The 25,071-nt window shown below is 41.8% G+C and overlaps 1 protein-coding gene across 2 annotated transcripts in view; it reads right to left on the bottom strand.

Moving 5' to 3' along the window:
- Positions 1-3,593: 3,593 nt before the first annotated feature.
- The window catches only part of LOC131686917 (kinesin heavy chain), a 43,465-nt gene continuing 21,987 nt past the window's right edge, over positions 3,594-25,071 (bottom strand). For both annotated transcript variants that reach the window (XM_058970944.1, XM_058970953.1), the window contains exons 5-8: positions 6,077-6,194; positions 5,658-5,997; positions 5,157-5,267; positions 3,594-5,059 (exon numbers count right to left, since the gene is read on the bottom strand). In XM_058970944.1, the coding sequence (XP_058826927.1) occupies positions 5,046-5,059; positions 5,157-5,267; positions 5,658-5,997; positions 6,077-6,194 (583 nt within the window). In that variant the 3' untranslated portion in view covers positions 3,594-5,045. The remainder of the gene's footprint in view (positions 5,060-5,156; positions 5,268-5,657; positions 5,998-6,076; positions 6,195-25,071) is intronic.

The raw sequence follows: 25,071 nt of genomic DNA, 5'->3' as shown, positions 1-25,071 counted from the left end.
AAGTCTTCCCACGCAGCCGTCGGGCAATCGGACCGAGCACGCACCACCAAAGATTGGAGGAAAAGTGTCGCATCGGGTTTGAGCAAATGATTGTGACGTGAGTAGGGAGAGCCGGATCACGAGCGACCTTCTCGGAACATGGTCCGAATACGGTAAAAGCATATCGAGAGCCGGAACAAGATACGCTACCCACTGACCCGATCAGTCTGCACGGTGAAGGGCGAACCGCGTGGCCAACGGCAACCATCGATTTGGAGCAAAACTGGACCGCAGTTAATGTCATTTGGAGCGCCGGTATCTACGATATGATGAAGAAGGCCACGTCATTCACCTGGTAAGTTCACCCTGGTCATCTCGGCACCATTTATTTACACATACAATCATCTTGACTGAATTCCGGCGTCCATGGGTCACGCACGTGAATGTGCCTTTTGGGCTAGCGAGATAGACAGTTCAGTTTATAACCCTTTTTCGTTAGAAATTCCAGAGAACGTTCGTCGATGCTGCAAAAATACTGCTGTATTTTCTCTGTTAACGACTTATTTCTCAGAACTTCCCAGCAAACTGCCCACGAACCAGGATTATGGAACCCTAGCCTCATCAGTACTCTAAACATTCCTTGGGATTCCAGGGAATGTAAAGGAATACCTTATCCTAGTGAAGGCTCTATGGTTCGACAATAATACGGAAGTCCTCTGGCTCCTCCAATTTCTATTTTAGCCAGGTACAGCTTTATTCGTTATCCGGAGATAACCAAACAATACCATACCTTAAGCCAAACCTACTGAAAATCAAAGATTTCATCAAAACGAGTGGGAATTTAGCATCTAGCAAAGTCCATGTAATATACCGTCCGTCCGGGAGGTGGACCAGTAGAGGCAGCTTCCGTACTGAAGGCAGAAACCATTTAGTCCGTTAAACACTATTGCTTGTGGGGACTACGAAGGGGAGTTCTTTTTGTATAAGTTAAAAAACACTTTTTTCCTTTTTTATTTCGACTATGCTAGTCACATTTTCTTTTTTACATTTTAACGACATTCAATTAGCTAGAGATTACTGGGTAGGGAAAGTTATGAAACTTAGAGCCATAGTACTCAAGTGAGAGTAAGGATGTGAAGTAAACAGATCGGAAAGTGGTGGTAGGGTCATTAGAACAGGCTTAATATCGTACGGGCTTAATATTTGTCTTCTGTTAATGAGGGTCGAGCTTAGGCAGAATAACTACGAATCACCCGAGTTCACTAACATGTGTCCTGATAAAGGTAGACGTGTCTATCTTTACCGTGACAACCGACAAAAAAAAACTTCTAACTTAGTTTGATAGCGCACTGGAATAAGAGACTGACGTCTCGATTCCTTTTCTTTTTATTTATCTTTCTGCAAAGGTAGGTACGCCAAAAGAGTGTAACCTAATCTAGGGTATAATTTAGTGTTGTACTAAATTATACCCATTTTTGGGTACACAACAGTCCACACAATTAAAACTATTTTTTACCACTTATTCAAAATTGAATTATCACACAGTAGAACCGCAAGAGATTGCTACATCTAGGCGTTTAAATGATCAAAGACGATGTACTTATGATCAGATAACGACGGTTCAGACTTATTGGGTATAAGCCACTTTGCCAACTCATGCGTAATAGCAGAGAGTTACATCTAACACCTCTTCTCTGCCAGATCGTGCAAATGTTGGGTGATTTCCTACATTAAGTATATGCAAATTTGTGCCGCCTAAATAGTCCATCAACACGGTATCTCTCAAATTGATATCTGAGCTGCCTCAAATTATGTGGTGGGTATTGGCATCACTGCCGATTATAAGTGGAAACCCTTTTCTGCCACAGTATGATAGAACCCTTTTGAAATTATCAGAAGGTGATGATTCATTATGCGGCGAATTTTTCCTGTTTATGTTATCAACAGTCACATTTACTGTAATAGTACAAATACCACGAGTTTTAGTTTACATGCACGAGGCATTCAGCGTGGATTTGTCATGCCATTTTGTTGTAAACTACGAAGACGGGGTTAAGTAGGTTTCCAACATAAAAGTTTCATTCATGAAAATACGGTTCTTGAACCTATGAAAGCTTTTACTTCCTGTAAAAGGAGGGATAGTTTCATAGTTGCTGTACGTTTATGCTGAAGATTAATTTGGGCTACTCGAACCATGGTCGATCAGAGCATTGTACATTTCATCACCGGCACTTACTGCACAGCTACTAGAAGATACCAAACACGTTGGCTTATAATCGCCTATAGTGAACCCCGAAGTGGGCATTAGTGACATGACCATCATTTGAATCTCACGATTTGCGAAGAGACAAACGTCCACTGTGTAAAAGATGATGGATTTCCGGCCATCTATTCGTTGCACAGCCCTACCTCCAGTTTCGCCAGGGCTTCCATCAGGCTGTAACCTCTTGCGTTGGTCAGCCTGCAACCCCACTCTACGGCCCATACGTTAAAATGTCGTCCTATAACAACCGGCGTTCCTCCGACTAACGAGTCGGTTAGTACGTTCAGCATTCGATTGTACTATTCCTGGGGATCACGCAGCCTATCTTCCGCCCATCACTTTGATTGTCGCCATCTCACCACCCGGTTACCGTTATCGGGAGGAACACGATACGACTCTGCAATAATTCCAACATCGCAACTTCGTTTCTGTTGTTGACTGTCACAACAGTTGCTGTGCAATGTTGCAATGATTAAGATTAAGCTGGGTTATATTCATTATCATTGCCCTGGCTTCGCCTTTTTGTACACTGGGCATAAGAAGCCTCCCGTTATGTGATCCTTTCCGCCCTCATTTGTGCAGAGTAAGCACTCCGGTTGCTTTGTACAGTCTCTAGCAATGTGTCCTTCTCACATTTTCTGCACAGATCAGATCTGTCCGGGCCTCTAAAGTTTCTTGCCTGATGGCCGAAACCCAGGCACCCTTTCGTTTATTTAGTGACCCTAGGGATCAATCGTAAACGAGCACACCGACCATCCGACTTTGATCTTACCGGTCGACATAAGCTGGTTGACTGCGGTTGGCGATAAGCGTTTCGCTGCTATCTGCTGCATTTCCTTGCTCAACCTGATTGACATTTGCCCTTTCTCTAGGTTACATTGCTCTATGAGCGCTTCTCACTTCGTCTTCCGTTGTGATTTCGTCCAGATTTCCGCACTCGACCACTGCTTCCTTAACTAAAGCTGTCACGTTCACTTCTTCTCCCACCACTTTTGCCACCAGTTCCCGATAAGTCGAGCTCTTGATCAATGGATTTTTCTTCAGCTCGAACAGCATCTCGCACTTTTGGGCTTCTTCGGTTCTTCCTCCTCTCCTGGTGTTACCCTTACTCTTTTCACAGAACGGGAATACCGGTCACCCTTCAGCTTCTTTTGACTGTCTCGAATGTTATAACCGCATGTATTGATAGTTGGGAACCTCTTCGACAATACAACATGAGGGCATCTTCTAGAATCGCGTGTTGAACCTGGAACAAAGAAACTCCACGTGCCGCATTAGAACGAAAAGACTAACCACTGAATCGGTTCTATTTTTCCAGCATTTGGACAGTCATCAGAAAAAAAATCACCAATTTAAGCTTGTTCAATGTTTATTTTCCTTCCTGATTTGCAGTAGCAGTTCACAAGCTCGAGTCCTTAAGAAAAAAAAAACACACCTTTCAATCGGCAATAAAATTTGATGTAAGCTGATGACTGATTCCGTGTCACATCGGAACACTCAACGGAAAATAATGCAGCTGAAGTGTGCTTAAGTCTTTCCTGCATTTATTCCATCACTTTTGTGTTCATAATTTAACTCAACGCAATAGACAATTGTCAGAAGTTTAAAATATATGAAAATTTTGGAGAAAGAAACTTTAAAGGATTTCCTCTTAAACTGGTGCAAGTTTGTTTTTTTATGCTAATCTTAGCAAAGGAACGAAAAACGTTTTTGATTTGCATGTACGATGATGTATTGCTTCTAAACTCAGCTACTAAATAAACTTAAAAGAAGTAACACCCGACCCAAAGACAAAAAACCAAAACAAAACAAAACAATCGCGTGTGTGTCTGTACGGAAGATATTTCATGACGAACAAAAATCAAGTCGGATCTCTGCTGCGCCGCTTTGTTTATGTGTTTTTTACTATTTATCAAATTTGAAAGCCCTATTATGCGTCGGAATCTGACCTATGTGTGTGTGTAGTTGTGTTTGTTTCGCTTCTCTGGTGTAAGTCATATTCTTTTCGGTTCATTTTATTTAAAATAAGCAATAATTTAATAAATAGTATTTTTAGCGTCACAATCTTTGTCTTAGCACAAGTAGCAAAGGTTTCGTGCAAGCAGCTGCTGATAAGATATTAAACATTGTTCATTATTTTTACGCTGTTCGTTTTTAAACCGGAAACATGTTGTGTGTGTGTTTTTTTTTGATCTGCTGTTTTCCACTAAGCTGCTGATGCTGCGTCAAATTTAATATATTACTACCGTTTCTAATAATCGCAATAATTTAAAGACACCATGTATCATTCATATCATCTTTCCCCCTAAAGTCTTCTGTTGCTCTGCTCTGTGTTACACTTTAGCTGTAGGTTTCTAGATTGTTTTGTCCCTCTTAAACTGTAGTAGAAGTAGATTATTTCAGGCAAAACGTTTTGTTGTTTAAGCCGAAAAAAATATAGTATATACTTTCTGCTTCGCTTCCAGGGTTTTTGCATCCATGGAGCTTAATATCTATTGGATAAATGGTTGTTAGTGAATTTCGTTATTTTTTTTTTGTTTAGCGGATATCGCCTACTGCGATAAAATTTAGCTTTCTCACAATGTCAATATGTTGCACGACTTGCTTTCAATGATGCCACACTCTGTTTCAGATTTTGGGTGTCTCTGAGTGTGTGTGTGTCTGTGTGTATGTGGTGTGTTTTAGTTACATAACTATATGTATAGATATATATAATTGCAGCGTGGAAAATTTAGTGCTTACACGATAGCATTTTTTTAGAGTTGTGTTTGCTAAGCCACCTACGGATTTACACTTAGGCGATTCAACTTTCAGAATCTAGAAAAAAGTGAAAACAAACATTAAATTATAGTTGGCATCTCGATAATAAATTTTAAACATGATTCAATGGGGTTATATAATCATTTGAACTCACCTTTCACAACAGATTTTCTCTTTTCATCCAGTACCGACTTTGGTGTAATCGGTGAGCCGGAACCGGCTGCCTTGAACAGAATGTGTCCCTGACCAGCACGGATTGGCTTTGCTGTAAATTTAGGACGAAAAAAAAAATCATTAGTATAAAGTTAGTTAAAACAAATATTTTTTGGGAGTTGAAAATTAGCTTTGACTGGATTTTTTTTTAATTATGCAAGATTGATCTGTTGGCATTTTCGTTTTTTACAGTGCACTACACCGGTTAGTCGGTGTTACACTAATTTAAACTGCACCCTGTAAAAACGAAAATAACATATGTTTGCAAGCGACGGACGATGGCTGAAGCGTAGTAGGCCAAAACTTTTCCAATAACAAAAGAGTAAAAACTTTTATTTCTACCGAAAAAAAAAACAACAAATCAAACAAAAAAAACAATAAAATTACGATAACCATCAAACCTTAAATAAAGCAAAAATTTCATATAACACATCATCCGTACCGATTTGCGCCTGAGGTCCCCGCCGTGCCAGATTCTTCTGCCGGACGGCTTCCTTGATGCGATCGACCTCGTACTGGTAGCGTTTGCGATCCCGCATCGCACCCTCCTTGGCCTCCTTGAGGGCCGTCTCCAGTGCCTTAACGCGTTCCATCGTGGTGCGCAGCCGTTTCTCCAGCTTCGGCAGCTCACAGCGCAGATCGGCATTGTCCCGCACCAGCTGCTTGTGCACCTTGGTCAGCTGTTCCAGGTTGTTCTCGAGGAAGGAGATCTTCTGCTTTTGCGCTAGCGAACCACCGTCGTCTTCGGTTTCCTCCGAGTTGATGGACTTTTTGATGCGTGTCTGCGGAGAGTTGAAAGAAGGAAAAGATCGATATTTTATTGGAAGAAGGGATTTTATTCGACTATATAAGGTTTCGCACCTGAAGATCTAGAACGAATAGCTTGCGGAGGGCATGCAGTGTTTGCAGCTCCTTGGCGACGGTGTCTTCCAGTCCCTTGAGATCCTTACGAGCCTGCTCTCGTCGTTCGTTTGTGAGCCTGTGAATTTGGGTTTGCAAATAAAAGTGCAAATTACTTATAGGTAGTTGAAGATCAATCACTAATTGGCCACATAGAGGTTAGCTTAGGGAACAAATGAGAACATGTGTGTTTGATTTTTATTGCGCTGCTTTTATCGCTTTTTTGTTTTTTTTTACTTTCACTTTTGTCAGTTTATTGAACTATATATTCTCTTATGCGTACAGTTAATACAATGCTTCTGTTTCGATAAATGTACAGTAATGTTTTTTTTTCAAGTTAAGTGATTTCACGCTTCGTCACAGTTGAATTATTAGTACTATTTCCAAAAATATATATTTGAATATATTATTGCATCTCTTTTTTTGATCTACACATTTACATTTCGGTGCTGGTGTATGGTTATACTGAATACTGTAATGACTTAGGCTAACAACTAGATAAGCGTCGCGATTTGTTGGCCTCATTGAACTAGAAAAATAATAAACTGACAGTTTAGTGCTACATTGGGACCGCTACTATTTACTAACTAACTAACAAAGCAATCCGTGATCGGTTATTGATTTCATGGTTCAGTGCAATTTCTAATTTATTGTCTGCTTCAAAGCGAAAAGCATGCCAACGATGCTTTAGTTGTGTAAAGTCCAACGTATTTCAAAGGTTCAATAACAAAATAATAAATATATTTGTACCAAAAAACGGCGAACACCCGCATACCACATATAAAAAGGCAATTCGTCTATTTAAAAAACAATTCCTTTGATGCCCTCCTACTACACCTTTGAATAATCTATTCATTCCAAATTTAAATTTATTTTCAATGGTTGGAAAATGCCATAAACGCCGAAAACTCCAATTTTTGAAACACAGACGAATCGAGCAGAACCACCATGAGTATCATTAAGATTAATTTGAAAATTTTCCATGTAAACGTGATTTCGTTGGTTATCATTATATTTGAACCCAAGATATTTCACTAATACCCCAGACACTATCCACCCCTCTCTTTAAGGAGAAAGTTTGATCAAAACCGTTGTATTAATGAAAGTTATAACACCTATAACTTTAGTATATCATGCCACTGCCAAACTCCCTTCTTATTAATGGATGACTTCAATCCCCTCAAACAACGTGGGGTTTGAAGGTGTTGCCATAATTTAGACCAGTGGCCTTGTTCGTTCCATGTACTCCTTTCCGAATATTGATTCCAATGATGTACCCCTTTCTGAAAATTGCTTACCATCATTACCCTGTTAGAAAAACATGATTTTGAACGGATGAAAACCATACTTTTTCAACTGAATTACAAGTAAAAATGTATCCCGCAGAATTCATCCTCTACGATAGCCCAATGTACTCCTGGGGGCAAATTTACCCCTGGTTGAAAACCACTGATTTAGACGGTTGAAAAACAACAACTCGGCAACGCTAAGTGTCGGCAGTATCACCTTTCTCTGGGCCCTATCAACAGCTACATTGAATACAACGATCTCCTCTAGTCCCATCGTCGGAGCCATCGGTCGCCGGCACTGTATACGGTGATCGCTTTCCTATTGTAGTCTACCATCATCCGATGCTCAGATCGACGTCGTCGTTGATTCTTCGACTACAGGCTGCAAAACTTTGCATCTTCCAAACCAGCGTACAATGAGGCATAAAGCTACTTTCGACGATCAGAACCATTACCACTCTGTTTTGATGTTTTCGGCAAGGTGTTTCGGGTAAAGCTCCATCTTTGTCGGTCTTGAGCGGCGTCCTTCCAGTTCCCCCGCATGTTCAGGGATCTCAGGTCCTCTTCCACTGCGTATAACCACCGACGTGATGGTGGCCTCTCAAGAAGTCGGCGTCCTCTTCCTGGCTCCCTGCTGACTATTGTTTTTGCAATTCTTTCTTCCGACATTCGTACCACATGACCAAACCATTGTAGTCTGCCGTATTTTATCAGTTTAACAATATCCGCAGTTTTGTATGCTTGGTACAACTCATGATTCATGCGTCTGCGCCACACTCCTTTTTTCAACACTTAGCCATATCCCGCCAAGTGTTGTCCGCAGCACTTTACGCCCGGAAACTCCGAATGCTCTCCTATCTGCCTCGGTCAGGGAGGATCAGCGTCTTGTGTTGACGTTTGCAGATTGCGGGACCTAAGCTGGTTACGTAGGTCTTGTTGGCAGCTGCAATACGCCTTTTTAACTGACAGGAAACTTCGTTGTCGCAAGTCACAAGTGTACCAAGACAAACGAATTCTTCGGCCACTTCAAACACATCACCATCAAGCACTACCTCGGAACCAACACCACTAAATCTGCCTCTCTCTTTACCTGCGACCATGTTCTTTGTCTTGGCTGGGTTGATGACTATGCCTATTCTCGCTGTCTCCCTCTTAAAAGGCACGAAGGCTGCTCCACTGCTCTACCATCGATTCCAATTACATCAATATCGTCCGCAAAACCAAGGAGCATATGCGACCTTGTGATGATAGTTCCATTTCTTTGCACGCCAGCTCTCCTGATAGCTCCTTCAGGAGCATTATTGAACAGCAAATTTGAAAGTGCATCGCCTTGCTTCAGTCCACCTAAGGTCACAAATGAGCTTGAAATTTCATCTGCAATCCGAGTACTTGATTTTGAACAATCCAACATCGCACGTTTCAGTCTAATCAGTTTCGCCGGAAAACCATGTTCTGATATAATCTGCCACAGCTCATTTCTTTTCGCTGAGTTGTACGCCGCCTTAAATTCAATTGAACAGATGGTGGGTTTGCAAGTTGTACTCCCGGAATTTGCCTAGGATCATCCGCAGGTTGAACATCCGATCCGTCGTTGATCGCCCTCACGAAAACCAGCCGAAGGATTTCTCAGGCGGCTCAATTTGCTAAACAGGATACGCGACAGCATTTTGTATGCCGAGTTCAGGAGACATATCCCCCTGCAATTAGCGCACTCCAGTTTGTGCCCTTTCTTGTAGATGGGGCAAATGAGTCCATCCAGCCAGCTAGTAGGCAATTCTTCATCCATACATATTCTTAGTATAATAATGCGGTGGATTATTTGGCGCAGCTACCCACTACCATGTTTGAGAAATTCAGCTGGGATCTCGTCCTTACCAGCAACTTTACCGGTTTTCAGCTCACCTCGTCTAGTGTTGGTGGATGCACAGCTTGTCTGCCATTTTCAATGCTTATCCTGTTCCTAGATACACTTTCACTTGCGCCATTCAACAATTCCTCGAAATGCTCCTTCCACCTGGCAGCCACCACGGTTTTGTCTGTCAGAAAATTTCCCTCTCAGTCATTGCACATAACGGGAACTAAAATCTAAGTATATCATTCCGGTCAATGCTTTCTTGCGCTTCAGCAATCACACTTTCTTCGTGTTGTCTTTTCGTTTCGCGGTGGATTCGTTGCCTGGCACTTCTCGCTTCCTCGCTTTCTGTTGAGGCCAATCACTAGTATCCGGCTTCTGACCGCATTCTTCTCATTCGTCACTCTCTGGCACTCTCCATCGAACCAACCACTTCGTTGGCGCCGCCAAGCTGTACCTATCACTTCTCGCGCCGTTATAGTCACATCTTCGTGGACAGCCTCCCACATGCCGCTGACATGGCCAGTTACATTGGCCTCATCTATCCGCTCATCCAACTTCTGGCGATACTCAGTTGCTACACCTTCAGCCGCAAGACGTTGGATATTGAGTCGCATCGTTCTGTTGTTTCTAGGACTCGTGACGCTGGACAAATCGTGCACGAATCTTTGCTACTACGAGATAATGATCCGAGTCGAGGTTTGGGCCTCTGAAGGTGCTCACATCAATGACGTCGGAGAAATGCCGTCCATCTACCAGGACGTGGTCTATTTTGGAACAAGTACTGCCACTTGGGTGTCTCCAGGTGTGCTTTCGGATATTCTTACGTGCAAAATAGGTACTACTGATTGCCATCCCCCTAGTAGCAGCGAAAGTATAGCAGAATGAAGGCTCTTCGTATCAATAATTAGGTGAAATAACTACTGCCTTCCAATAGCTAACGCACAGTAGCATCTGCCGCTATAAGCATAGCTGCCCCATATGTTGAGGTTTTTCCAATATTCCGATCAACTTGGTCGAAAAATATGGGTGCTCCAAATCATGAACGTATTTCAAATTTTCAGATCACTCGATCTAAGCTAGTGCGGAGTTTGCCCCGAGGTCAACGACTTCTTCCATATTCTGTGCATCTACAGGTTACGGAACATTAACTGACTATACAATCTATAGAAAGTTCTATTCGAAGACGCAACGCACCTTTCTAGCTCGTGTCTAATATCTGGTGCGGAAAATGCATGAAACGCGATTGTGAATTGTGAAGCATTGAGCTATGGAACGACTTGTTCGTTAAGCCTTCGTGCGTTACTGAATCGAGCTTCGAAGTGCAAGGAAATCTTCATTTTCTAGCTGCCTTGCGCGAAGGTAGATTACGAGATTACGAATACTGGGAGTTGAATCCAGGTATCTGCTACGCCACAATGATTTCCATGCCAAGATCTAAAACGTCGAGTCGACAGAATCGATTCCATACGACACAACTTTGCGATGTTCGAATTCGTTTTATTATTGATGCATCATGGTGCAAAGTGCTTGTCATTCATCATCTTCAATTTATTGTTCAATATTTTCACTTGATGCCAAACATCTAAAGATCGAGTTATGCCGTATCGTTAGTGCGGATTCTGCTAGCAGGAAAAAGAGCAGAGCAATCTGAACTGGTAGTGAGACCCACAATTTGTATGCCGGCAGAGATGTTGACTCGTGTCAGTGCAATATAACCGGAATAGGTGTGCCATATAGGTAGTTGAAACGATGTGCAGGATAGTCATTAGTACAGTTTTAGTACTTGTCTGTTTTATGGTATTTGCGTTGATCATGGTTCTATCCGTTAGCGAAATTTAGTGCATCGTCCCTAATTCCGTGGTTTGTGTTTCGTGAAGAAATAAATTGTAGCAGCGATTTTCCACCTATTTCAGGGTTCTGTCCGTAATTCGAATACCGAAAAAATCGCCTAAGGACCGCTAGATGACGTATCTCGCTGGCCGAGGGTATGTCATTTATGCATTTTTTTGTTTCGTTTCTTGGTTTTCAGTATTTCGGTGTACTTCTGTGGACACATCGGACTTTCCACGGTATTGCTAAACATCAACATGAAGTGTCTTCCCATGGGGTAAGAGTCCTGGAAGTTTATTAGAACACTAACACATCTGTTTTCCGTAGATGACGCAAAAGCTAAAAAGGTAAGCTTCGCGCCATCTTTCCATTGAACAGGCAGAACGAATCACGGTACGTCATACATCGTTATCACATGTCACCAATTAATGAATTTGTCGACAATATCGTACAGTTCCTCATCGATTTCCACTTCAAAATCAACACCGTTCCGATTGCCTCACTCTCTACCAGCTACCTTATACTTTGTCTGGCCAGAGTTTATAATCAATCCGATTATCGCAGCCTTCCGCGTTCAAAAGCATAAATGCCTCTTGCACTGCTCTACGATCAACGCCAACGATGTCGATATCGTCCACGAAGCCAAGAAGTATTTTAGGTCTCGTGCCAATTGTTGCGTTCCTTTGCATATCAGATCTTCGTATTGCATCTTCCCAGCGCTGAACAATAAAGCCGGACATCTCTCCCGATATATTAATCCATCCATCGTGATATGAATCAGTTTAAATAGTTTTGTGGGAAAGTCACGTTCAAGCATTCCTTGGAACAGTTTGTTTCGTTCCACTGAATTGTGCACCGCTTCGAAATCCACAATTAAATGGTGAGGCCGCATGTATTCCCGAAATTCATCCAGGATTTGTCTCAGCGTTTAACATCGGGTCACGTTGATCGTTTTTCTCGAAACCCGCTTTACATATTTATCAACAACGATTCAGCCAACAGGTAATCTGGTAAATAGATAATGAGAGTGTAGTTTATAGATGGCATTGACGTTGCTCATCTGCTTTTGTCTTCCGAAAGTCACGCTTCATTATGGTTTCGATCGAACTAAGTTCAGGACAGCTTGATAGGTTCATGTCTTTCGGCACAAAATCCACAGAATTAGCCGCATACCCCTAATGCAAAAGCCGTTTTTAGAGGCACTCTGTTTTGTATATCTCACCATGTATAATTCCTTTGGTAACGAATGGATAACAACAATTACCACAAGTGCATGCGGCCAGCTAATTCGGGTATTTCGAAGTGAATTTCGACAGCTTCTTCCGCTTGAAACGGTCATCCATAGCAAACTTGTTCTTACCGGTCAAACATTCCTATTCTGGCAACTGCACAAAAAACCGCTTTGATGTAGCTGTACCATCATCAATGATGGAGCACCGATATTTCGTTAGCAGCATGGTATAGAATTTCCGGGTACGCATTTTGGCATCACGGTTGCCACAGGACGTTCGTCCCGATTTGGCAAGTTCTGTAGCTCGTTCGTTTTCAGTCCGGATCGTTTGTAGGACCCTCTAGACTATAGTTACCGAAACATTGGCGCTCTCTCGGTTTTTAGCGCGTCGTTTCCGGTTTTCGTCCAGCTCCTTGCCTGTGTTAGTGAACACAATCCTTTCACGAACGGCTTGTTGATTTCATTCCATCTTGACCGGAATCTCACCGATAACTGCATAACAAAACGGATATAATACACTCTAAAGAGAAACTAGAGAAAACTGGGTTAGTTTGGTTCAAGGATGTAAAAAAGTTGCGCAAGTTATACCAGAATATAACAAACGCAAACACTAGGAAATATTGAAAATCTGATCCGAGAAAAAAAAAGATGGGTGGGTAATGTCTGCGACATAACCGGAGAGATGTAGAATACATAAGGAACACGTTCTTCAAATATGTTGATACTCATTGGAATTTTCGGACAAAAGGTGATTTGGGCGAGGAATATTTCAAATTATTCTTTACAAAAATGATGGTGGTCCTGAAAAGGACCGGTTTTGTTGGCGTTGTTGGCCTTGGTGAGGGAGATGGCTAACGATGAAATTAATTGTTAGCATGAGGAAGTCGCGTAGTACTGGCCAATGGAAGAACAGATAATAATTGATTCCTGAAAATCAATTTTTCTTTATTCATGTAAATTATACATACTTACAAATCTAACAGAAGATTCCTGATCATATTTCTGAATCATTAGTGCGAACATTGTGTAATTTGGTTAAATACAATGAAAGTTACAAACTTTCCAAACTCGACCTTCTGTTCATTCAGAAATATTGAAATGGGGTGTCGTGGTCACAATAAAAAAAGATGGGTGGGTAATGTCTGTCACATAACCGGAGCGTCGTGATTTCAATTCGAGACGTTAATTTAAATCTAATAATATTCAACAGAATCACGTTTGAATGGGAAATTTTCAAATAATTCTCTATGGTAATAATGGTGGTTCTGAAAAGAACCTTTGGTATCGGCGTTGGTGTTGATGGTGATGCGCTGGATCGTTGGATATTTTTGGCATGATAGTTACGTGCCTGGCGAACTGTTTTGTAGCCTCGAACAAAACGACAAGACTGGCTTCTTCGGGTACCATTACGGCTGAACTTTATAAGCTTAGCTCGACTTTGAAATCCTGCACAATCTCACGAATCAGACACTGGTAGGGCCATTTTGTTTGCTACTAGCACGGAGCTGCACAAAAAATCATTTAATGCAGTTAGTTCACGGGGGCTGCCAAAAAGCTTGAATAGAAGCATGCGACTTCAACGTTTCTCTTAAACACATGCAACAACACATTCGTTTTGGTAATACTGATAATAACAGTAGAAAGGAATGGAAAAGCAGCAGTGGCGTAGTAGCGGGGGGGGGTTTTGGGGACGAAACCCCCCCCGAAATATTTTGGAGAAATTTGAAAAAATTGAATATGTTAAACAAAAATATGCCAAATATTTTAAATGAAATTCTCAAAGTTTCATTTGCAAAAGTTATCTTGTGAAAATATTTCCTTGTAGTGGAAATTGGCTGCAGACTCGACACCTACCCGACGGCACGTTGTGGAGGCTAGCTCAACCGCCGAGGACTATAACAAGTAGATCGCGGCGAAGCGAGGAGCTGGGAGCTTATTGGTTCACGAAACGGATATCGGTACCGAGAGAAATTTCGCCACATTCTGTAGTCTTTGACTGACGGCGAACATGGACTGGAGAGTGTGAGAGAAGTATCCCCAGAGAGACCACCAGGCGATTCGCTACCGCATCGGCCAATGGAACCCTGCTGCAGCACGAAGAAGGACGGGCGGCTAGCTAAAATGGAAGACGAAAGCCTTTAACGAAAACCTCTTTGTTGAGTTACTTCGGCGAACAACGGAATCAAGTACGTTGATAGGCTGACGGCTAACAAGAAGGATTGTGACGGCTTGTGACGTTACAATGTCATGAAAACTAGGGCTATGCAGTAGACGGCGTGCAGCTTACTGGTTAAATGAGTAACTTAGTACGCTACACGCTGCTTGTCTTAGAGCCAGAAGGCGGGCTCAGAGCGCAAGATCGGAGAGTGAGACAAGAGCGCAAGCGACGTAGCTAGAAGGTTTAAAACGGGAGATCAAGCTTAGCAAGCCAATTGCCATAAGTAGCTGTGCTGAGAAATAAACGCCAATCCCTGGGGGACGCGTACTGATTCGTCATAACGAAGACGATGGTCCGTCGACACCAGCTGAAATATGCCCGGGTAAGCTAAAGATAATCATTGAGGGTCTCTTCCCGAATCACGATTCAACTACTGATCACCGACACCGTACGGCGAAGAAGTCGGAGGTAACACAGTCGAGTGGCAAGTGACTAACGACGAGCTCAAAGACGCGTCGATGTGACTAAAATCAAAGCAAACCCTCGGTCCGGATGGAATACCAACCGTGGCGCTGAAAGCTGCGATCCTGGCATATCCGGACATGTTCAGTATACTACTGCTGAAGTGGTAATCCCCGAAATGAGGAAGGTGCAGAAACTGATGTTGCTGCCAAAGTCAGGGAAGTCACCGGGCCATCCAGCCTCGAATAAACCAATGCTGCAGCGTGACATAAAAGAATGAGCCAGATCATGAAGAACTACTTCCAGAGTAGAGCACTGATGTACCAGACGAAAAAATGGACAGAAGGCACTGCGAGTCGCAGCGTGCGTTACTCAGGGCTCCATTCTCTGTCCAACACTTTGGAATGGGATGTACGATACACTGATAATATAAATTTGTGAATATAATGAATCATGCAATGCACGAATTCATTCGTCGTTTTCTGCAACGAAGTATTTTCGTGCATTGTAAATAGTAAGTTTCGTTCATTTCATGAACAAGAATAGCCGTATGGTGAACGAAAGCTTTCGTAAATTTTACACATTTAATGTACACTGCACGAATGTTATCGTTGATAACGACATTATTTTTCGTGAATGAAATGAAATGTTTTGTTTATTTTAATAAACGTTTGTATATATTACGAACGACTTCTTTGGTCGCACAAAATCTTTTCGTTTATCTTAGAAAAGTTTTCGTATTTATTAGCCTCTTATTGTTTTCAGTCGATCTTTTGGGATCGATGTTTTTTTTTATTTAAAAAAATCGATGTGGCCAAATCGATTTTATTGTGATACGAAGAAATGGCCGATTGATTGATGAACGAAAGTTTTCGTAAATTTTACTTATTTAATTTACATTGCCCGAAAGTTATCGACATTATTTTTCGTGAAAGAAACGAAACGATCTTTTAGGATCGATGTTTGACAGCACCGATATTGCTCCGGCAGAGAAAAACTCAAAATTATTCATACAAAATCAACGAGCAGTTCGCGACGGCTCAACTGATTCTGTACTGCTCCAGATTCTGAATCAACTGGAAGCGAAAGAGCTTCAGGAAATCTTCCTGCAACCGACGGACACGGATACGACTACTAAATAATCAGACAACAACAATTATCTGACGAATAGCAACAATGGCTCCATATTGCTCTTTTGACGTGGACGGTTTGACGAATGGTGCTCGTAAATATTATAAAGATATTCGTATATAACAGCGAACGACTCGTTTGCTGCATGAAGCTGTTTCGTAATAAGCTAACGAAAGTCATTTCGTGGTTTTCACGAAAAACTTGTAATAAAAAATAAGTGTTTCGATAGAACTACGAACGATTCATCATATGTACGAAAAATTCGTATATTTTATGAAAGTTGTTTGTACGAAATTAATTCCTAGCGATTTACGAATATATTCTATCAGTGTGGGGTCTTAACACTGCGGCTGCCCAGGAAAGTGAAAATCGTTGGTTTCGTGGACAATGTGTCACTAACGGTGAGACACTTGAAGAAATAGAGGTGTCGGTGACGGAGACAATAGATGCTATCGAGAGCTGAATGAATGGGTCAAGCTGCAAATAGCGCACTACAAGACGGATTTGTTGTTGCACAGCAACTGCAAAGCGGTTCAGCGGATACAGATCACCATCGAAGGGCTTGTGAATGCATCGAAGCGTGCACTGAAGCAAATGGGAGTGATAATCGACGACTGATTGAGCTTTAACAACCACGTTGATTACACATGCGAAATGTCGGGTCTTTATCTAGTGTTTCGTCATCGATACTGCGATATGGGGCTCCTGCTTGGGGTGCGGCGCTGAAAACCAAGTGAAACCGCGAAAAGCTGAACAGGACGCTTCGACTGCTGGTCGTACGAGTTGCGATTACGTACCGCAGGCAGTATGCCTTGACGCCGAGATGATCCCCATCTGCATTACCCTGACGGAGGATATCAAGTGCTACAATCAATGAAACGTCAGAAACGTGAGGAAGATGATGAGAATCGCTTCGATGGTGACGCAGCAGCAGGAATGGGATAATACGGAGAAAGGAAAGTGGACCTACCGGCTCATCCAAACCTGTCGACGTGGGTCAATAGAAAGCACGGAGAGATGACCTTCCACCTGAAACAGCTACCGAGCCACGGCTGCTTAAGGAGTATCTTCATCGGTGTGGGTACGCAACGTCAACACTGTGCCTGGAGTGTCTTTGAATGTCCGAGGTTTGAAGTCTTTGAATGTCCGAGGTTTGAAGTGAAGTGCAGGGTGCTACTTAAAACGGGAGGACCGGACATCAACCCGGATAATGTAGCCTACTGAATGACAAACGACGTAGAGACGTGGAACGCAGTAAACAGAGATATGATGTAGATCAGTGATTCTCAACCTGGGGTCCGCGGGCCTCTAGGGGGCCGCGAAGTCATTGCTGGGAGTCCGCGAAGAAAAATATATTTTCCGAGTGCATATTGAAATTTCAAATCTTGTTTCCTAACAAATTGAAAATAACATATTCATAGCATATAAAATTGATGTTTATCTGTGGGGGTCCGCAGCAACCCAGTGTGATATCTAAGGGGTCCGTGGTACAAAAAAGGTTGAGAACCGCTGATGTAGATCATGACCGTCTTACAGCGGAATGGACATCGAACAACGGTTTCGGGAGAGCAATCACCGCCAGGGAACTCTCCGCAGGTATAAGCTAGATCCACCGCCGAGGACTAGTTGAATAGACTGCAACAGAGCGGCGAGTATGAGTCGTCGAAACGCCAGCGAACCGGACGTCATGCTCCATGCGGATTCGCCAGACCGACCACGGCACCCCACCGGTTGTTCCGATAGAAAAATAGCGAAAACCAAAGAAGAATCGATATTGGGAAAACTTTTTTCGACAGGGAACTCTCCGTTAGCGTAAGCTAGATTCACCGCTGGGGACTAGACTGAGTAGACAGCGACGAGACACCACTATTCGTGGGTCATCGGCGCACCAGTGCATCGGATACCCTGCTTCACCAGAATCGTCGAACTGACCTCGGCACCTAGCTGATTAGCTCGATCTTGGGAGAACTTCTCTCGCCGGGGAATTCTCTGTCGGAGTAGGTCAGGTCCATTGTCGGGGACTAGACCGAGTTGTTCGCGAACAAGTCGAGGACTGAATGGACCATCAAGGAAGTAGTGCTAAATGGCCCAAGAAGAGAACTAAATGGCTTAAAGGAGTTGCGGTGCTAAATGGCACCGGTTACGGAGTCAAAGGGCTCAAGAAGTTGTGGTACTGAAACCAAACAAGAATCGGTATCGGGAGAACTTCTTTTGTCTGAGACCTCTCCGTCAGCTTACAGTCAGATTCACCGCCGGGAACGAGACCGTGTAGACCGCGACGATACACCACCAGTCGCGCCGGGGCTCCAGCAAACCGGATGCCCTACTCTACCGGAATCGCCGAACTGACCGCAGCACCTGGCTGGTTGGCTCGAACTTCTCTCGCCGGGGAACTTTTCGTCGGAGTAGGCTAGATCTATCGTCGGGGACTAGACCAAGTAGTTCGTGAACCAGTCGGAAGCTCAACGAGGAAGTGGTACTGAATGGCACAAGGGAACTGAAGGGCTCAGTAAATTAGAATGTCTGAAGTTTGCCGCCCAGATTGTCCTCGTAGGGGAAGAGCATTTATTCTATACCAACAGCTAGCTTTCCTACATTGACTGCCCAAACCAGTTCCCTGAGTTGTTGGTTTTTGAACATTTTTTCCTGCTCAGAATGTTTTTGAACATTTTTTCATATATATACAAAAAAATTTCATATCCCCCCCCGAAAAATTTTCTTACTACGCCACTGAAAAGCAGTGCACGAAACGAGCGAGAGGATAATTTAAATTTTTGTTCCGTGTGCAAGCTACTTCTTTCCACCCAACGTATTATGTTGCTTGTTGAAAATTTGCTACACACCTTAAAATAAAAGTTTCAGTTTAACTCTCACTAGAACACAATTGATTGGTCCTGAAAAGAACCGTTGCTTTTATTGTAATTTACGCCCACTCCCACAAACCGACCAAGTAGGCATCAGTGGCTTCATTACGGCTGAGTTTTGTAAGCGTAGCTCGACTTTGAAGTAATACACAACCTTACGAACCAGACGCTGGAATGTTAGCCAGCGGATTAGTTGCTCCGTTGCCCTTTAGTTGGGGCGAAATACTAGCATGGCGACAGTTCCTGATCGGTAGTTGGTTGCGATGGGCCACCAGTAGCTGGGGCACTTTTGCGGACCGTCATCATCGCCAACTGCTTTCCTCCGGTGGACTGGCTGCTTGCTAGTGCTTGAACGAATACGAATGATGAGAAAAACCGACCGACCAATATTCATATATGAAAACACAAGAAAGCACTACTATCGCTCTCCCGCTCGTTTTCGTGCCATTCCTGTGCCTTTCCTTTCCGTTCGGCTACCAATACTAGCATAACCAAAACGAATATTCTGTCTTTCCATCGCCTTCAATCTAGTGGCCAGTGCTAGCAAACTTGCATGTTCAGTTTTTCAATAACAACATTCAAACAATATTTTCAAAGAATGTTGCAGATTTGAAAAGAAGGAAGGAAAAGATTTTCACAAATTTAAATTCTTTCGTGTTATTTGTTAGCGCTGATAAAGGCTATTTAGTTTGCTACTAGCAAGGAGCTGCACAAACAAATCGATTTATGCAGTTAATCAACGGAGGCTGCCAAAAAGTTCGAATAAAAGCATGCGACTAGTGTACTTTGCACGTTCTATATTTTATCAATACTAGAGAGGATCAATAAAATAATTCAAATTGTAATAGCGACATGCAATTGTGGCAACACTGGTCATGAGATGGTGGGGGAACACGCACATTCGTTTTAGTTATGATGGTAGTATCAGCAGAAAGGAATGGAAAAGCAGTGCACGAAAACGAGCGAGAGGATAATTTAAATTCTCTTTCTTTCTTTCCACACATCGTATTTCTTATATTGCTTTCTGAAAATTATTTGTTATACACCATAAAATGTAAATTTCAGTTTAACTCTTATTAGAACACAATTAATTGGTCCTGTAAAGAACCGTTTATTGTTTTATTGCGGGAGCATAATTCAGACGCACTCCCCGCGGACACGGTGAGCTAGAAAGCACTATTTTGCATTCTCGAACAAACCGACCAAGTAGGCATCGTTGGCTTCTCGGGGCATCATTACGACTGAGCTTTGTAAGCGTAGCTCGACTTTGCAGTCCTGCACAATCTCACGACCCAGACGCTGGAACGATAGCCTACTCTGTTGCCCTTTAGTTGGGGCGAAATTCTTGCAGGGCGACAGTTCCTGATCGGGTTGCGATGAGTCACCAGTAGCTGGGGCACTTTTTCCGCCGTCGTCATCGCCGACTGCTTTTCTTCGGTGGACTGGCTGCTTGCTAGTGCTTGAACGAATACGAATGATGAGAAAAACCGACCGACAGATATTTATATAATCGCGCTAATATGCACTACTATCGCTTTCTCGCTCGTTCTCGTGCCGTGCATGAGCCTTTCCTTTCCGTCCGGCTTCTAATGGCCTAACCAAAGGAATATGCCGTCTTTCCCCCACCAAGTGCTCTCGTCAAGCAACCCAATGCGAATAACCATACGAACAAACATGTAATGGACCTATATATAAACTTTTCATTATTTTATTGTTCGGTAGGTCTACCATAACGACGGCTCTGTGCGGGATGGGCTGAAAATTTTCACTTTTCCGAGTCGTTTTCGAAAGATTTTTCAAAACACATTTTTTTTGTTATTAGTACATGATATACATACTTCAAATTTTAATACAGCATAGAGGAACATATTTGCAACAAATTGGTCTAAAAATCAAATCATTCTGTTAAGTATGATAAAAGTTATTAACGTTCAAAATCTGACGCGGCGCCGCAGCCGATATTTTGAAACGGGACCCCTATATTGAAACCTTAAATGTATTCTACATTAAAAACAATTGCGAATTGTACACGGAAAAACATAGCGGTATATGATGTACTATATAATTTGTAACAAAATTGAATTCGGACCAATACTTTTATGAAATTTTACTCGGCAGCAGTTTCAACATCAATGTAATCAATGACGCTTCAAGGTCACCCATGATCGTTATTATTTTAGCGCTGGAATTTTATCCATCGCCGGTCATAGAATCCATCAAGGCACAAAAAATAATTTAGTGCGAAATTTGAACGATATTGGCCAAAAGTTTGAGTTAATTGATTAGAACGTTTGACTTACTGTAAAAAATCTCGTCCTCATTCGGTAATAACAAAATTTGGAGGATCAAACATAACATGTTTGGGTTTTCTCCGTCCATACATCGAATAAAGATAAGTACCCACATTTCTGCTTCACTATATCCTGATGTGTCTTCCATTTTTCTATATTTCCCATGATTCCTTCCTATCAATTCCTTATTCTGCTTTGTGCGGGGCTCTAGGCTCATGCATTAATGGTGTCTTTAAAGATAAAATCCTACCCACTGAACTCAGTCGGATCCTTCGAGATTTTTTTTCGGCCTAGATTTAAAACACTAGGTCTCCTTAAATTTCAAAGGAGTTGAACGAAACGATATTCAACCGTGACCAATATCCCAAAAAATGTTGTGGTTTCCTGTCTAAAATAAGCGAATTACATTGCTGAAGACAAGGTCCTTACGAAAGTGTACCGCCCCTACGTACCCGCATTCAAAGTTAAGATCAATGATGTAGTCACCGTTTCGAGATTAACATACGTAAATCTTCTGGGCCGCAGGGGTAACTGTTTCAAAGATACCCTGCACCAGTCAGTAAATATTGTGGATTACATGCGATTGCAGTCAGGATAAGTCACACAGGAAGGGACAAAATTGTATGTCGATTTGATTTCCACTTGACGATAAATACGATTAAAGTTTTTGTCTAGTCGAAGTAAACATCACCAGGGATCAAGGGGCCTGATTGGCCACACAGTCACCCATTGTTGCTATAGGGCCTGGTGTATCCAGTGCGGGGTAAATCATGGGGATGATTTTTGCTGTGGGAATGCTGAAAAATGTTCCCTACTGTGAGAAGAGTTTATATGACATGCTAATGACATGAACTGAATGCGTTCTCTTAAGGGACGCTCTAAGCAGTTTTTTTGCAGAAATCATAAACAGAGCTACGCCACCGACTATAACCACAATTTTATGCTCCTTTGGTTCAGGGTCAGGAAGATTGTGACCACCCAGAAGGGGGGCTTCCTTACTATGCCTAGAAGCTATAGAAAGTTGAAGAATATTTTTTAGCCAAAGATTCCATGTGATGGCCAAAAGGTTTCTTTTAATGGGCTACCAAATGTTACAGATTGAGGAAGTGCAACCACAAAGCCGAAACTTGTGAATGAAATAGCACCTAGCCTTGAAAATTTGAGTTCGTACAAGCAGCGCTTCTAGAGACACTAAAAAACCCTAACTTTCTCTACAATTCCGCCAGAGATTCTTAACCTAGTGCTGGAGTGATAAAATTGTGTGCCATTGTCGATATAATTTTCACGACTATCAACGTTTTAGATCCCCTTGCAAGACTTCTGATAACTTTTCTCCCTATAGTGGAGAACAATTTTGAAACAGATGACTGTGAAATGACCCCCCCCCCCCCCTTTGCAACGACTGTATCCTTTGACAGCTAATCCATAGAAAGAGTTTACGCATTAGGCTGCGTCATAACAACCGAAAACGGATTTGCGTTATAAGGTCCAGGACGTAACAACGTTTGTTACACATGGTCGGGGCCGTTATTGGCATTTCCAATAATAGAACTCTTGAAACGTGCACTATGAGAATGAATAGCTACTCCCAGGCTCCATTCGTCAATAGTGACATTTTTTCTGTAATTCTTCCGAACCTGGCCATGTTCTTTGAAGCTTGCAGCGTTCTACCAAGTATACAATAAAATCTTTCTGAATCTTACATCTGACAATATTCTGATGTAGTCAAGGTCAATGAATGGTGAAAATGCGAGCAAGCTGAGTCGAAAAATTCCATACAGGCTATAAGCTTGTTGTACCGATTGATAAACCGGTTCAATTTGGTTGAAATTTAGAACAGACACTGCTGGTGGATCGACTCCATGGTAGGCCGATTGGGGTCCCTTATTTCTTACTATTCTAGAGATTCTGAACTACCTATGAATGCTTCCCAGCATACTCAGTATGTTGATGGAGTTCAACTTTTTATCAATGGCCCTCGCGATTTTTTTCATGTGGTATGTTCGCAACCGGTAAAAAGGTACAAGTAATTACATAAACATATCAACGAAATCGAAATGAAACTCAGAACTATGAATAAAAAATTAAAAATGGGAAACAATGCCAGGAATCTAAAAAATAATTTAACCAAAAAAAACAATAGTGCAATAAACTACAAATCAATCGAACGAGCGACTATAAAAAATAAAATGATCGCGATTCTCTGGCAGTTTCCTTGAATTGAGTTTTGTAGCTAATATTTGGCAAGCAGAACAATTGTAACGAGTTGGCAGACTCGTCAGTTCTGTTAAGTAGCCTATAGTAGGTGTGTTGGGGTTCCTGCATAGCTATTGATTGTTAGATTAAATAAGCACAGCGATAAAACCAAATACATAGATCACACATGTTCTCATTCTCCTAGCACTTAAAAAGTTGAGCTCAGCGATGTGTTAGTTTTCTCTTGGTACTATCGAATTGGGTGACTCACTGCAGCAATCGGGACGAACAAAGTTGTGTTTCATTTACCTTTCACGACACCTTCACCTTTCACAAATCGAAAACTGCTTACTTCAAATTTCGAACAACATTTTAAACTGTAGCGAATAGCGATCATTTTCATTTAGTAACATGATACAAATACAAAAAAAAAGAACGAAACGGGAAGTATAAGTGGCGATAGAAAAACTTAAATGGTAAGCAAAGTTGAGAAATTATAATCTTATTTTGTAAAGAATCAAATTAATACAAGCCGAAGCGTTGGAGAAAACGACGCACTTCTTATTCTAAAAACAATTAGCATTCGCGATTTTCGATTACAATTTATGCCCTAATGCCGCGTGTCGGTAATAGATGTTAGCAGTTTCCCATCAGTGTTGCATATGTTTGTAGGTTCTTCAAGCTAGATTCAAGTTGATTTTTTTTTAATTTCGATTCGGATTCGTCTGCTCTGGTAAGACATTCGCAACCAATGAAAAAAGAATTTATCACAGCATTTAAAATAATTATGTTCAACGTGTTTTCGTTTGGTTCTATTTTTCATCTAATACAATAACGATTTGGCTAGATTTATCTCTACTGATGTATAGAAGATAGCCTAAAAATGCGTAGGTTTTGTAACGAAGCAAGAAGCGAAATCAGACAGATTACAATGGTAGCTAATCAGGAGATTTTCGTTTAGAGCAATTGATATAATTAGCATGAGAGTTCAATACCCTATTCAAAATATTCGAGGCGATCGGTTTCAAGATTCTATGGGATTTACTCGGTTAGTGTCTTTATAGGCGAGCAGAATCGAACAGTGATAGAAATGTCGATTTGCAATTTGATTTCAATACCATCGATTAATCCGGTAGTTCAATTTAGTTTGACGGATTTTCATATCATAAATGAAGACTTTTTTCAAAAGGTCCAATCTACAAAAGAGAGCCTTTATTTTCTCTTCCGCGATTTACTCAGTCCCCTTTCTGATTTTCCCTCAACTGTGTGTATAATAAACTAGAAACATAATGATACAGTTTTAGTTTTATGGATTTGCAGTAAAAATCGAAGAAGAAAACGAAGAGGCTCTCATTTGCAGATAGAACTTAATGCCAAATGTACATACCATTGAGTGCCTACTTGAAGGAAATATTTTTGATCCATGTATGATTTCAGTAAACTAACACTGATCCGAACCTCATCACCAATGTTGTAGTATTTCTTTTTTAATGCTATTTGAATACCACTTGCCATTGAAAACTGTCACTGTACAAAATAATGAAAAAGGCACTTACTGACTAGATAGGTGTCGTCGACCCACGAACATCTGGTACATAATCACTAATCAACAATTAAGCGTACATGTAAAATGTAATACCTCAATATTG

The sequence above is a fragment of the Topomyia yanbarensis genome, chromosome 1, assembly GCF_030247195.1.
Source record: "Topomyia yanbarensis strain Yona2022 chromosome 1, ASM3024719v1, whole genome shotgun sequence".
NCBI lineage: Eukaryota > Metazoa > Arthropoda > Insecta > Diptera > Culicidae > Topomyia > Topomyia yanbarensis.
This window is presented reverse-complemented; position numbering and strand designations above follow the sequence as displayed.